Source organism: Saccoglossus kowalevskii, chromosome 8 (assembly GCF_978046115.1).
Source record: "Saccoglossus kowalevskii chromosome 8, keSacKowa6.1, whole genome shotgun sequence".
Taxonomy (NCBI): domain Eukaryota; kingdom Metazoa; phylum Hemichordata; class Enteropneusta; family Harrimaniidae; genus Saccoglossus; species Saccoglossus kowalevskii.
In genome coordinates, this window is record NC_140648.1 from 9,253,253 (window position 1) to 9,269,420 (window position 16,168).

The 16,168-nt window shown below is 34.7% G+C and overlaps 1 protein-coding gene and 1 long non-coding RNA gene across 2 annotated transcripts in view; one reads left to right on the top strand and one right to left on the bottom strand.

Annotated features, from left to right (window-relative positions):
• Positions 1–16,168, top strand: part of LOC102803904 (integrator complex subunit 1-like) — a 65,284-nt gene that overhangs the window by 19,103 nt on the left and 30,013 nt on the right. Inside the window, exons 14-25 of the mRNA XM_085502143.1 lie at positions 1,338–1,495; positions 1,977–2,073; positions 6,577–6,668; positions 7,808–7,868; positions 8,247–8,322; positions 9,539–9,663; positions 9,810–9,939; positions 10,318–10,500; positions 10,855–10,998; positions 11,856–12,086; positions 14,114–14,218; positions 14,405–14,569. Of these exons, the coding sequence (XP_085358269.1) occupies positions 1,338–1,495; positions 1,977–2,073; positions 6,577–6,668; positions 7,808–7,868; positions 8,247–8,322; positions 9,539–9,663; positions 9,810–9,939; positions 10,318–10,500; positions 10,855–10,998; positions 11,856–12,086; positions 14,114–14,218; positions 14,405–14,569 (1,567 nt within the window). The remainder of the gene's footprint in view (positions 1–1,337; positions 1,496–1,976; positions 2,074–6,576; positions 6,669–7,807; positions 7,869–8,246; positions 8,323–9,538; positions 9,664–9,809; positions 9,940–10,317; positions 10,501–10,854; positions 10,999–11,855; positions 12,087–14,113; positions 14,219–14,404; positions 14,570–16,168) is intronic.
• On the bottom strand, positions 3,897–4,905 carry LOC146739264 (uncharacterized). The gene is made up of 2 exons (XR_014930141.1): positions 4,566–4,905; positions 3,897–4,070 (listed from the first exon to the last, which is right to left on the bottom strand). It is a non-coding gene; the product is annotated as an uncharacterized LOC146739264 (long non-coding RNA).

The following is a 16,168-nucleotide window of genomic DNA, read 5'->3' on the forward strand; positions in this document are numbered from 1 at the left end:
GCAAGCCCCCTAGACGGAAAGAAAAGCCCACTCAAGTGTCGGGCAACTACCAATGAAATAACAATGCAGATATTAGAGCAGTCTGGGCTGCACGTGAAGTTAGTAATTAAATGGAGGTGTTTGTCATTTAGCACATATGTGACCAACAATTTTTCTTTCAATATGCGTACGATTTTTGACTTTGACCTTGCCTTTGGCGGCATGGTACATCATGCTTGACCATGTTGAAACACGAGTTGAGCAGGGTACGAAACATATTCGAATAAAAAAGGCCATTGTGTATTTATTTTCAAACAAAATATTATTCGTTCCTGGTTTTATACTAACATTAGCCTCACAATTAATCAAGCAAATATACTTTGATTTTCTTCACAATTCTGGTTATTAGCCAGCCACCTGACAGCCTAATTTAAGACATTAACTACTTTATCCTACCAACATGAAAATAATAATATCCAAACATTTTGACCACAGTCAGTTCACAATGGTAGATTGGTCACAAGAATATTTCCGAACGCCACAAATATTACTTTCATTTATTCTTGAATGTTATTTAAACAAGTATGATTTTCTGTTTAATAACAGAAATATAATAACATATATTTGGAATGCGAGTGTATTATAAATAACAAAATCAAATCAAAGCATCAACAATAATTAACATTTTTGTTTATTTGTTTATCTTAATTTTCTGCTGTGTAATTACTCCATGTATTCAAAATATGATTCTCCATCATTGCTGTGTTAAATTTAGTGCATTCATCAACTATGCTGGAGTTGTGCTTTATACCTACAACGCCCAGAGTACGGTTTACAAGTTTGGATTACTGGTTTGATCAAGCAACTTTACCAACATGTTGATGGAAATACTGCTTTATGTCTGTAATTTACAAACCATTATCAAAAATTGCTGAACGATTAAGGCCAATTTATTTGGCGTACAATTCAGCAGGTACGCGTTTTAAACGAAAATGGAATGTGCTGTGTCATACCCCGTCTATTTATTGAATGCTGTGCAGCCAAAAACAATCACATTCCTCACTGGGAGATTTTGGGGAATAAAATTTGTATAATTACTTGTACCAGGTTTCCATGATCATATACTCACAATCAATATGAACAGTGCCCACAGTCTTGATATTGATTTGGTTAGATATTTAGGCCAGTTTATTCAGTTTAGGGGCAGGATCACAGGTTTTCAGTACTTGCTTCAGCTAACCAGATGGCTAGATTCAGACTAAGTGTGTTATAATTCACAGTAAATATAACTTTTATAGTCTAACGCAACCTTACATGGCCTGTCTTTAAATAAAATTCTATTTATTGATTGCTTACAGTTTGTTATTGAGATTAACTGCTGAGGTACCGGTACAAGAAGATACATTAATGAGGGTGTTGGTGATTGGTTTGTCAAAGAATCTACCTCTCACTCCAGCTGAAGCATTAGATATGGCAGACAAACTTGTAAAAAGAGCAGCAGTATTGTATACTCCAGGTATGATGTAGAAAGTCATTATTATATATTTTAAGTCTTGTAAAATGTTAGTATTGTGACCCATAACAATAACATATGGGTTTCTACTGTGAATGATATTTCATTTGATTATTCAAATAACAGTCTGCAAAACAGTTACAGTGTTGCCATTGAAGGGATAAATGTCTTGAAATGATTTTAACCAAACTTTGTCTTTTTAAAATCTTTTTAAAATCTAAAAAATGAGAATCCTTTTGAGATGTCTTGATAAGGTCTGAAAACCTAGAAATTTGAAATTAAATCTTCAGATTTGACAATTTGAAACAAATTGTGTTCAACTTTTGATTGTGTATTGCGCTGCTCAGGTTATGTAGCTACATGTATAACATTTAGCATATTTTGAAATGCTTATTTTGATTCAAATTACGTCCTTTTGGTGCTCAATATTTGCAAATGGTCTTTTACTTCTGCTCACCTTTGAGGTCAATATTTTTCATTTTAGATTTTTCAGTCTTGAAAGTGGAGAGATGTCAATTAATGGACGCTGTGTTGAATCTTTGTGGATATCATCATCCGGAAAATATAACATTGCCTGCTGGGTAAGAATAACCCCTAGCTTCTAATTTTTGACTCCCATGTGCGAAGCACAAAATGGGAGTCTTTGCAGTTAGTGCGTCTGTATGTGTGTATGTGTGTATGTGTGTATGTGTGTATGTGTGTGTGTATGTGTGTATGTGTGTCCGACTGTTCCACTGCTATCTCAAGAACCATACATCGGTTTTTGATGAAACTTGGTGCATAGATGCTCTGGGCCAATGCGCAGATTTGATTAGGTTTTGGTAAAAATCCATGCTTGTTAATTACCTAATTTGCATGATAATTAGCTAATTTTTAGCTGTTCTATGACTGTTCCACTGATATCTAAAGAACCACTCATTGGATTTTGATGAAACTTGGTACATAGATGCTCTGAACATATGCGCAGATTTGATTAATTTTTGGTAAAAATCCGTGCATATTAATTACCTAATTTGCATGATAATTAGCTATTTTTTAGTGGTTCCATGACTGTTCCACTGATATCTAAACAACCACTCATTGGATTTTGATGAAACTTGGTACATAGATGCTCTGAACTAATGCTAGGTTTTGATTAGTTTTTGGTAATAATCTGTGGATACTAATTACCTAATTTGCATAATGATTAGTCAATTTTTGTTTTTTCCACTGATATCTCAAGTACTAATCATCACATTTCAATGAAACTTGGTACATAGATGTCATACGACACTGCACAGACCTGATAGTTTTTATGGTAATATCAGTACATATTAATTACCTAATTTGCATAATTAATTAATTTTCAGCATTTGATATAAGTAGTTAGCATTACATTTCAATGAAACTTGGTACTTACATACTCAAGGACTATGCAGAGATTGATTGTTTTCGATAAATATTTGTGCATATTAATCACCTAATTTGCATAATTAGTTAATTTTCAGCTTTTCCACGGGTATCTCAAGTACTAATCATCGCATTTCAATGAAACTTGGTACATAGATCCTTTAGGACTATGCAGAGACCTGATTAGTTTTAGGGTAAATAATTGTGCATATTAATTACCTAATTTGCATAATTAATTTTCAGCTTTTCTACTGATATCTAAAGTACTAATCATCATATTTCAATGAATCTAGAATTATGCAGACCCAATTAGTTTCCGGTAAATATTTGTGCATATTAATCACCTAATTTGCATAACTAACCAACTTTCACACTGATATCTCAGGTACTATACATCACATATCAATGAATGTACATGGATGCTGTAGGACAATAGACAGACCTGAATAATTGTGGGTTAAAATCTGTACATATTAATTACCTAATTTGCATAATTAACCAATTTTAATCTTTCACACTGATATCTAAAGTACCGTAAAAACTCCAAAATTTCGACTGGTTTTAAATAATTTGTGTTAGAAATGTGACGTGTTTTTAGAGTCAAAATTAAGGTGCATTTTCGGACGGTCGAATTTTTCAGAATAGAAATCAGCAAAAAAAAAATGGGGATGATAGACAGTCAATCTGATTAAAATCTGATGTAGTGTACGGGCTTTAATTATTTTGGCTATAAACTTATTTTAATTTTATTTTTTATTACTTTTGTTATTAATGCCCTTTTATTTTATTTATTTTATTATTTTACTTTGATTTTGTGATTTTTTTTAATTCCGCCCTACCTACATCTGATCCGACGCCTATGTAAGTCCCGTTCAAATCTCGCGTAAGTAACAGCCAATCACAGCCCCCCTTTTATACAGGCTGTCGGTTGCTTACTTTTCAGTGTAGCGATACTCTACGGGCAATCTTTCTGTACATTATATTTTGCCAGCTTGAATAAACCATTAATAGAAAATTGCTAGTATATTTTTATTTGCAAAAGAAATTCCTCAGCATTTTACATTTTTTGTCATTACATTGAATATTTTTTTCACTTCCAACAAATGTGTACACTTCCAGATACATCTTCGCCAGCCAAGGTTCGTTCATTCAGTCATCGCTTCAATTTTACATCACTGAGCATAATTATCTAGAATGGAAGCAAAAAAATAAGTAAATTGTAATGATTAGAACACTGTAAACAGCTATAGTAAATAATGCAAACTGATTTTAAATTGTATAACGGTCACCGGCCCACGGCATCGACGCAGAAAATTGGAGCAAACAAATATTTCCTGATCAATTGCGATGTGTTCCAAATAAAAAATATTTTATTCCAGTTCAAATCAGCTCAATTACTTTAATAAAGAGTTATTGTATAATGTACAAAATGTTGATACAATTTGATGAATATTTACAGCTACGGCTTCAATACCGTAGACGATGTTGGCCCGATCTTCAACAAAACATCACCCGTCTCCAGGGCAGGCGACTGGAAAAAGACACTGGTGTTCGGTCGAAACGGTGGAAACAAAATCGTCACTCCCAGAATAACTATGCAAAATAACGATCTAAAGTCGAACCATTCGAGCCACAATATTAACATAAAAATGACTTTCGTTGCATTTGACAATGATAAACTTACCGTAAAGCCGTGTTATTCTCGGTCGCTAACGTCGGTATAATCCGCCATTTTATTTGAGTGTTTGCCACCCGACTCCGCCCGGTGACGTCATCATGTGCGCTATAGAAGGAGGTCTGTGATTCGTTGACTAAAATCGTCGATAGTGGGTCTCGTTGAAATCTCGTTACATAGGCATCGGCTCAGATGTAGGTAGGGCAGAATTAAAAAAAAATCACAAAATCAAAATCAAAGTAAAATAATAAAATTAAAAGGCATTAATAACAAAAGTAATAAAAAATAAAATTAAAATAAGTTTATAGCCAAAATAATTAAAGCCCGTACACTACATCAGATTTTAATCAGATTGATAGACAGTGTGCTTCATTAGTTTTTAAAAAATGCAATGTCCGTCAATTGACGTAAACTTCCTCATGTTTCACGGTAAAAGCAAAGGTCGTGGCCGAGTTGTAACTCAAAATCTAAACAAAACTAATAGGTCAAAAGACAAAGCTGTCTCGCACTACCTAGGAAAACTTGCGAATGTTCGAAGTACAGGTACCCATTGGACAAAAGATACATGGAAGTTTAGCAAACGATCTCCCCGACCCAGTGCAATGTATCCGGTTAGAATCAAAGCTCACGTGTCCCTTATTTGAGCACCGTACCGGTGATTTGAGGGACCAAATTCTGCCGTAAATTCGCCCTTGGATTAAAAAATATAATGGGATTTAAGAAAATAAAATGGGACTTTTAAGGTGTATTTTGGCGTCATTTTTCGGACATTTCAATCAATCCTGCCAGCTAAAATAGAGTCTAAGTTTTACCGTAGTCATTGACGTCTGTCTATTCAAGAGTACACGTGTATGATTTTTATCGTGACTAGCGTGAGCGGGTAAGCTTCCTTTCGAGAATGAGCTGTTATCACTGTGAACAATGTTAAATTATTCTTCAGATGACCAGTTTATTTTTTAAAAACAACTAATTTTTTTATTTAAAAAAAATCATGCCGTTTTCGCATCATCCAGCTTTTTGATTGGTTAATTAGCGATTTGACCTATTTGACCTAAGAGAACATGGCGGATATCCTACAGCATCAAACGTTTATACGAGACCGGAATCATTCGCTTACGATGAAACTAAGTTGACTTTTATTTGTATTTCATAACCATTCAACAAATTTATTTTGTGTACATTATTATAATCACTACTGAGTACAGTAATAATCAACAATTCAGAAACGCAGCATGCCGAGATTTTTGTGTTCGTTTTTATTTGAAACTTCGTTTATTTAGAATATATTTTCGTTACCAATAAAATAAAAATCTCTCAGTCAATCAGAAACCCGGATTCATGCCTTTGAGGAAGGTCCCGTTTGAACGCTCACATCGGTTTTTTTTTCGTTTGGGGGAAAACTAAAACTGGTCGCAATTTTCGAATAAGAATGAGTCGGCAATTTTTAGTGGAGTCGAAAATTTGGAGGTAAATAAAACACCGAAACCCGGCAAATAAATAGGCGGTCAAATTTTTAGAGGGGTCGAAATTTTGGAGTTTTCACGGTGCTAATTATTCCATTTCAATGAAACTTAGTACAAAGATGCTCTAGGACAATGTACAAACCTAATTAGTTTGGGGTAAAAATCTGTTCATATTAATTCCCTAATAAGCATAATAATTCATAATTTTTTGGTTCTAATCACATTTCAATTAAACTTGGAGACATAGATTTTCTGTTACATTGCGCAGACCTCATTAGTTTTACACTCAAATCTGGTCATATTAATTTTCTGATTTGCATAATTAGTTTTCAGCTAAGTAATTTCAAATTATATTTAATGTGTCTCCAATACTCTCAGCACATGGGAGTTCTTTCTAAGCTTTCTTTGATTTTTATTTGCGATTCCTATTTTCTAATTAATCTTGGAAAAACTTGTACATGAACTCCCTAGCTGCTAATCTGTTATCAAAGCCTATTGTTTTGACAATACTGTGATGAAAACAAGATTACACACTTCACTGTTTTGTTACTTTTTAGATATCAGGCACCTCAACTAGCAATATCAAATTTATATTGGAAAGGCTGGTTACTTTTATTATTGGTGTCAGCTTTCAATCCTAAAAATATAGGTGAGTTTTTATCACTTGTTCACAGGTATAGTTGGGCCACTAAAGGCCCGGTCACACCGCCCGAACTTTGTTGGAGCGTTCCTTCAACAATAGGGAGAGGGGCGGAATTTAGACAATCTCGTCACCGCACACAAAATGGGAAAAAAATTGAAAACATGGGCGTTCCGCGCATGTGTGCGTTGGGTCAGCTGAGTTTTAAAGTTTTTTTAGCGGCATACCGGCCGAGCAAAGCTGGCGAAGCAGTGGTGGTCCAGCGTTCAAGATTTCTGCGTTGGCCTAGCAGACCCAAGCGTCCACGAATTTGCATCTAGCGGTGCCAAACTTGACTGGGCGTTGTTAGAGCGGTGGTGAACTTTGCCGGAGGGGAAAATTGCCCGCTCCTCACCGCTCGCAATATTTTGTGCAGCTCAAAAAACTTCGAGCTGTGGCTGAGTGTATACGCCGTTGCCTTAATAGGGGCCAACTTCTGTTAAACGGTGGTGCACGGTAACAAGGGGTGATAACATTTTTTCACCACTCCAGGAACACTTAACACTTACTTAAGGCCTTAAGTAAGTTTAATCTAGTCAACTTCATTACATGCTATTTAGAACTGTTTTTAAGGGCTGTATTACTTTGCATAGCAAGGTGTACATCTATGTACAGTGACAAGGGTTTCTCCATCTCATATTGCATCTTTATATGTTCATTATATGCTTGTAATTTATATTAATGAGTAAATGAAGATGAAATTAACTGAAATTACAACATCTATATATAATTATATATCTAAATATACTGCTTATAAGACTTTCACTAGCTTGTCCCTGGTTTCTGTTTTGTATTCGCAAGGACTAATGAACACTGTGAGTGGGCATTTTAGCTTGCCCTAGAGTGAGGAGAATATTCATTTTTTTCAGAATAAAAAAAAATACATAAAAATTCAATTTTTATGAAAAACAAAATAAGATTGCAATTTTAAAAACGCAAATTCACCTGAATATTGTTTTCGTTTTCTGAGTCTAACATGAGATCAGTCACCACTGATTTTATCATTCATGTTTATATATGACTTCATTAATAATTAATCAGAATATTTAATTCTTTTAGTTAGTAATGTATTTTGACTATAATTGCAAATAACATGTTGTTATTTACAGGTCACAAATCGTGGGAAGAGTATCCAATGTTGAAATGTTTTATGGAAATGTGTATGACTAAGTAAGTATACAATATTATATCACAAACAAATTTTCAAACGATTTTACGCAAAACGATGCTTTACTTGCCCATATTTACACTTTAGCTGAACACTGTTTATATGTGTATCAAGCAGCCTTATTACTACCCTAATTAACCTTTTTACAACCATTGTGAACTATTGTAATCCTCCACAATAAATTCAATCCAGAATGAAATCAACAAAATTAGTTCATCAAAAACTGTATATAATGTCTTCCAGTTTTGTACAAAATTATCATCGAAGTAAAGGAGAATTACAGAAAATGTAAAAATGTTGGTGCAATATTTGAATTCACTCCGTAAGCAGTTCTGATAATGTACTTTTGTATCCTAATTATTTCTGTTATTTGTTAACAGTAATTTTAATTTCCCGCCTTCCACTATGGCACCAGATGAGAGAACAACTGAGGAACTCAAGGCCAGAGAATTACAGGTATATATTTATTTGCTGTCATTAGTTAATCATATCAAAGCTATCTTTTCTCTGTCCAAAATATTTTGGTAACAGCATTTTCCATAGTTTCATGTTTTACTGATTTTGGACTAGTTGGACTTTATATCCCATCACGTACTACTTTTGATCAAATTTTTTTGAAATAAATATGGGAAATATAGGTGTCCAAATTTGAGTTTGGTATTAAACATGATTTTCTGCCTGAATGCAAGACTGATTTGAATCTTATTTTTATATGTATTGTGGTGGATAAGTTTATATCGCAAAACTAGGCGTTGGGGTGTTCTTTTCGTCACATAAAACCAACTGACTAATCATGCGGAATTGTTATTGAAAGGGACATCGATTGCGTTGTGTTTTCTTGAGTTGAACAGACGTGAGGTATAATTCAAACTGGTTTATTTGTACTCAACATGAACATCAATACGTTGTACAGCAAATACTTCTTGGTATAAAATATAGATCGCTAAATAATAGCTTCATGAGGAGTTGGCATCATAGAGAGCATAGAAAGGAGGGTGTGCATAACGAGCATCAAGTTGCGAAGCTACCATAGAAGGAATTACAGCGACGGCCTGAATCGGACTTCTCACAACAGCGCTTTGCCTGGTTAATGTAATTGTCAACGTTAGAGCGGCATTTGTCTCGGTGACAGCTAATCGGAGAAGTGCCAAACACGTGTTTGTACTCTAGAATATATCATGCCAAAAACGTTCCGAAAATAAAACAACGCTAATGATTGGCGCATACAAACGAAACATAACGCTGTCATTCCATATTAGGAGTGACACGCGACTAACACGAGGCAGAACTTTGGTGGGAAACAGACAAGTACCGCGAGAACGCAATGGGAAACAATGTAGCGAACGTTTGGATATAGCGTCACGGTTGCTACAGAAACAGATCTAGTCTCTCAGGGCTCAACTCGTGGTTATCAAATCAATGTCTGAAATTACAAACTAGCTTAGAGAACATCATACAGAAAGTAAAATTTTGTCATGTTAGATAACTGCGCGCGACATGTATGCTTCTCATACTTTCGTAATTGAAAAATCCATTTATTTTAATCACAAAATAAAAATGTGTCTATATACATCAGTCTGGATTATTGTGGGATTTGTCACCAAATCATAGAATGTGATACAATTTTATTCGTTACATAACAAATATAAAAAACAATAAAAAAAATGTTTAGCTGGCTCAGATTGAAAAACAAGATATATTAGAATTTGAAAGTCACCTTGCTGCAGCATCTACTCGAATGCTTATAGATGAAAGTTCCAGTCTATTGCTTGCTCAGCTCACAAGTATGGACCCACAGTAAGTTTCATTTTAAAATATTTCAAATATTCAATTTAAATTTTTGTATATTTCAAGTGAAAATGACCTTTGAAGTATCAAATGAGAAAAATGAGTTCAGTATTGTGAAAAACATTAAAAATTGTAATCATGTCTTGATTTTTCAGTGGCGTTGCTAGGAAACCACCTCCTCACATTCTAGAACAGTTGCGAAGTCTTAACAACACTATTAAGATGGGTACATTATTATGTAGAAGTCGATCACCTGACTTTCTCTTGGATATTATTCAGCGGCAGGTAGGCAATATAACCAATCATGACCTAGCATTCAGAATAATTTCATTGTATTTTTGACCATTCACAATGCAAGTACAATTTAACAGATATTGCACAAAATATCAGCATTCTACCTTTAAGTACAAATATATGAATTATAAACATGGAAGGTTTATGCAATATTTCTAAGATGGCGGACATGTTGCCATGGTTTGTAGAAAGAAAGTTGTCATAATTTTCCCTATCGATATCAATGAATCAGAAAGATGTATAATAATAAGGTTATTATGTTATTGAGGTTATTATTAAGTATGCATGATATTGTCTACATATAATCCTCTTTGCGATATCCTTGTAATAGATTACTGGTATATTGTTGTCCATTTTATATAATTGTAGGGTACATCTCAGTCTATGCCGTGGTTAGCAGAGTTAGTAGAATCCAGCGAGGGTTCACTAGACGTACTACCAGTACAATGTCTTTGTGAGTTCTTACTTCATGATGCACCAACAGAAATGGAAATAAATATGGATGACCTATCAGATGAAGAAAGTAAAATTGAACAACATAAAAAGAAACAGGTTTGTCTGAATCATTTTCTTCTTCTATTTCACAAAAATGACTATCGGTAATCTGTCCAAAGTTTCTTAACATAGACATACATGTAAACAATTGTTTATTTATAATCAAATGTAGTCAGATAATTGACCTACTGTGCTGATGTGGATTAAGTAGACGATTCTTGTTTGAAAATTTTTTTTTGGCCCATAGCACTCTTTAAAAGCGTGATTTTTTTCAGTATTCTTGGCATATTTGGCAACATGCCTTCTCATTTGATTATTTGTATTATACATATTTTTCTGACTATTTGGTGTACATATCCTTATGTAAATACCCTGTTATGTTAGTAAATGATGAAAACTGTTTATTTCTAGAAACTGAGAAAGCAAGAACAGTTGTTAGCAAGATTGAAGTCTTTGCTGCATGGAGAAGAAGCCCACACTACAGCTGAAATATTAGATTACTTTCTGAGAAGATTGAGTTCACAACAACAATCAGCCAGAACTTTAGCTGCTAAGGTATCCAGTGAATTCACATCATGTGTGCGGTAAACTTGCAATGTGATAAACTAATAAACTATTAAATCTGGTTAAAAGCATCAAATTACGATAAAACAGTAATATTAAGATTTTATGAGCCTCAGCACAAAACAATTGAACTAATATTTGCTGATTTCAGCATAATAGAAACTACATTGTATTGTAAACTGAACTTCCTAGTGATCACACGTAATTATGAGTCACATATACATTTTTACGATAGTTTGTCAAATAAATAAATAAATAATTAATTAGAGATGGTGTTGTTTATTGACACACATGGAACTGGTTTGAAATGTGGATTTCATAGCAAAGTATGCAAGTTTGCGTCTCGCAATTTCCATGTGATTTTTATTGCCGGGCGTGGCTATGAAAGTTACATGCAATTACCTACATGTGCACATGCCTATAATACAAGGTTTTCCATCAGAATACAAGAATGGTCAACGTATGGAGTTTGGATCATCAATGTAGCGTACATGTAGGTCCCATATATACTTTGTGATAACCTTAGTACGCCAATCAAAACGTTCTGCTCTGTGTTATCGTTTGCGTTTAGTGCCGTGATTATATTTCAGTCACATACTATAGGGCTTCTACAATGTGTATAAAAAGTAGTTGGCCAAATGAGATCTCCGTAACCAGGAATATATTCAATGTTGGTGATGTAGTTTACCCCATATTAGAAAAATTTTGAATTTCCGTGCTGATACATTTTGAAACTAATGTAGATACATTGTTTTCAATGATAGAAGCATAATATTAATATAATAAATACATGTCTTTACTTTAAATGCCCAACTATAGAAAATTCATCTTGTGTGTTTGTTTGCCAGGGTTTATCTATGGTATTGGACAAACATGTTAAAAAACATGCAGACTCTGTTTCTCCAAAGTCATCCAATCATACTGATGACAGTGATGATGATGTCATGATTATGGACCAAGAGGAGGAATTTGGGGAGTGTCCTCAATACCTAGAATCTCATAAATGGCTGTTGCATTATTTGCCCAGACTCCCTCATTTTAAAGCAGTGCAAGTTCAGACATGTTTTCATCTCCGACAAGTAAGTACTTAATTCTCATGTGTCTCTAAGGAGTATATCTACCGTATTTATCCGGGTATAAGCCCAGGGTCCTGAACGTGGAAAATTGCCAAAAAAAAGGGGTGGGCGTTTGCCAGGAGATCCCCGGCAAAAAAACGAAAATTGACAACATGCAGATCGAACTGTGGCAGGGAATAGAACGGCAAATGAAAACATGCAACGAAAATAAATGAAAAATATGCAACACTAGAAGTAAAACAAAAATAATGTATTGCTTATAATGTGACAAATAAACCAGAAATAATAAAAAACAACTGTGAGGAATCATTTAAATTAGGATTTTCACACCCAATATGCGTGAACTCGAAATGAATTAAAATGTCAGGGATTAAACTGCGTACAATGATTTCTGGTCTCGACAAATTACGAATCAACTGTCATACAAGATCAATAATAATTTACAATTTACACAGTAAAAATTATAAAAATTCATAGCTGTTTGAAAAAATTTCTCAGATCTTTATTTGTACGTTCATTGCCATCTTCGTCAAACTCAAAACCCTCAAAGTTCAAGTTGGTGTCACTGTAGCCGTCGAACAAAATCCCTACAACTTATTCCTGAAGTTCGTCGATATTGTCCCACACAATTTGGACTTTTAATCCACAGATTTCGCAGTCTTGCAGCTTGGCTCTTTTCATTCTTGTCTAATCATAATAAAGAGAAAAGAAAAATAGGGTCGCTGTGCTGCGATAGCACACGATGCTTTTGTTTACAGTCTAGCAATCTTCTTTGACCTTTATGCATCTGCTTTACTGATTGGCTAAGAATTACATCATTACTAGTGTTTCATCATAAAGGTCAAATCGTGACATTGCTTTCTTATGCTTCGATGCTTATCAATCACGGTGAAAGTTATCATTCAGCAAGTTCCGGCGGTTGGAATGTCTCACTATATGGATATCGCGGTAGACTTGAAAAAGAAAGTTTTTTTTTTTTCCAACGACAGAAGAATAGTTTTCAAGACAGAAATGCAATAGCGGTGATAAAAGATGGTAAAAAAGTTGGCAGTCTTCGGCGTGACATTGCAAAATTGCTGGATTTGCAAGCTGATACAAAATATTTTATAAAGCCAAAATAACGTGATTTCAACCACTCTCCCAGGTACGGGTTGCTACAGTATTGCAACATTCGTTTCATTGTCGAGTACAACGAGTGCAACACTTGCTTAGCGGCTCTCCTTATACGATTTGCTTGAATCGTTTCTAAGGAAGCACAAACCAAACGGCCGGCCCTTTTTAGGGTCATGACATATTTCAAAAAGAGAACTACCGTTTCTGCTTTAATAAATATTTTTATAGACTCAGCTATTTTGCGTTCACCCCTTGTTTTACTCAATTAACAATTTTTATAAATATCACGACAGACTTCAAGAAAGTCAACTCTTAATACAACCACAGTCAACGAATAGAAAATATTTTTTTTTTGTGTAGAAAAAGACCCCCTGGGCGTGGTCAGATATGACCTCAACTTCTTTATTGTGTCAAAAGTGGGAGGTGGGCGTTTGCCCAGGCATGGGCTCTTACCCAGATAAGTACGGTACTACTGAGACATTACATTTTACTTTGGTCAAAATGTTTGTTTAAATATGTTTGTTGTTTTTTTTGGCCTATATTTTATCACAGTATATAAGGACTTGACTCATAAAACATGTTTGGAAATGTAACTTGGTTAATACACCCAGCAAAATTAAGACATTAAATTGACCATGAAACATAGTATTCATAGTATTTTTATATTCTTTTAAAAATGTTTCTGTTACCAAATTACATAGTGTAATGCAGATATAAATAATAGAATAAAATATAAAAAAATAATTTCATTATTAGTTTGGACACTGCTTTGATGATCAGTTAAGAGAAATTCACATTTTGAGTATTTTCTGTCAGAATCATATTTTGAAATGATAACTTCTTGAGTGTGCAGAAAGCAAAATTTGGGGCTAATTTATTCTCTGTACAGTTATTTATTTACTTCTCATTGTTTGTAGGCATGCCAAATGGAAACAGATCCTAGTTTTATCAGTGCATACATTATCTTCCTTTCAAGACATGCTCCTCTAAACCAGTTACACAACATGGCAGATCTGGCATTGGTAAGTATTATGTAAGACTCATTCTGGTTGGCTAATTTAACTAATCAATCACCCAATCAGTGAATGAGTTGCTTTTGTTATGGTTTCATGGTGGTACATGTTGCTTAATGTGTAATGCTTTTCTTTTCTTTTTTTTTTATTGGCATCGTTTTCACATGAAAACTATTATTTTTTTTTTGAATTCAGGACATGGCTCAGTTGATTGTGGAGAGACCCACAATCCTAGGCTACATGATTCCTAAAGATGACAACCAAACAGAACGACCTACTATTACTCTACAGTCCATGTTGAAAATATTTTATGATTACTTGAAAGAAGCCACACACCCACATGCTGAGGCATACTCATGGGTAAGTCACAACATCATGTCAATACCAGCTCAATATCAGGTCAGCATCAAGTCATTTATAGGTCAATAGAAGGTCAATGTCAGGTCAACACCATGTCAATACCAGCTCAACATCAAACCAACACCAGGTCATTTATATATAAATAGATCAATGTCAGGTCAACCTCAGGCCAATATAAGCTTAATACAAGGTCAATGTCAGGTCAATACCAAATCACCAAATCAATATCGCATATTGCTAACCACTAAATTTTTACAGTTGGTGACCAGTCACTAGAATTGCAATACCGTATTTATCCGGCTAAGAGCCCATGCCCGGACAAACGCCCACCCCCCACTTTTGATAAAATAAAGGAGTTGAGGTCATATCCTAGCAAACGCCCAGGGGTGTTTTTTCTACACCAGTAAAAAAATATAAAAACAAAAACCTATTTTTGTCCGTTGTATTAACAGTTTACTTCCTTGCAGTTTGTTTTGATTCTGATAACAAAATTTGAAAAATAAATGTCAATTGCGTAAAACGATGAGTGAACGCGAAATAGCTGTGACATAAATAGAGCAGCGCGTTCACCACTGTTTACGTAGTTAGCGTCACCGGCAATGAAACCAATGTTGCAATATTGTAGCAACCTGTAACTGGGAGAGTGGTTTGAAGCACGTTTGTTTTGGCTTTATAAAATATTTGCGAATCCATAACTGGGGCAAATTTTGCAATGTCATGCCGAAGACTGCCAACTTTGTTACCATCTTTCACTACAGCTATTGCATTTCATGGAAATTATTCTTCTGTCGTTGGAAAAAAAATCTTCCTATTTCAAGCCCGTCGCGATATCCATATAACTTGCTGAATGGTAACTTTCACCGTGATTGATGAACGAACGCCTAGTCTGACAAAAAAGCAATGTTGAATTTACATCCATGATGAAACACTAGTAGTGATGTCATTCTTAGCCAATCAGTAAAGTGGATACTTAAAGGTCGTGCCGTTTGTCGCGACCCCATTTTTCTTGTCTCTTTATTCTGATTAGACGTGAATTAAAAGTGCCAAGCTACCAGACAGCGAAATGCGTGGATTAAATGTGATAAGTCCAAATTGTATGGGACGACATCGACAAACTTCAAGAGGAAGCTATATGGATTTTAGTTCTATCGCGACAGTGGCGCCGACTTGGAATTTCAGGGTTTTGACTTTTACGAAGATAGCAATGAGCGTTGAAATAGAGATCTTAGAAGGTTTTTTTTTTCTAACAACTATGAACTTTCGTAATTTTACTGCGTAAATTATTATTGATCTTGTATGGCTGTTGATCCGGTAATTGTCGAAACCGGAAATAATTCACGCGTATGGGGCGGCGTGTTTGTCGACGGGGATATTCTAATTTTTATTATTTCTGGTTTTAATATTTGTCACATTCTAAGCAATAAATTATTTCTTGTTACACTTCTAATGCTGCATATTGTTCATTTATTTTTGTTGCATGTTTTTATTTGCCGTTTTCTCCCTGTCGCAGTTCGACCTGCGTGTTGCCAATTTTCCGCAATTTTTCGTTTTTTTTGCCGGGGATATCCGGACAAACGCCCACCCCTTCTTTTTGGTGAT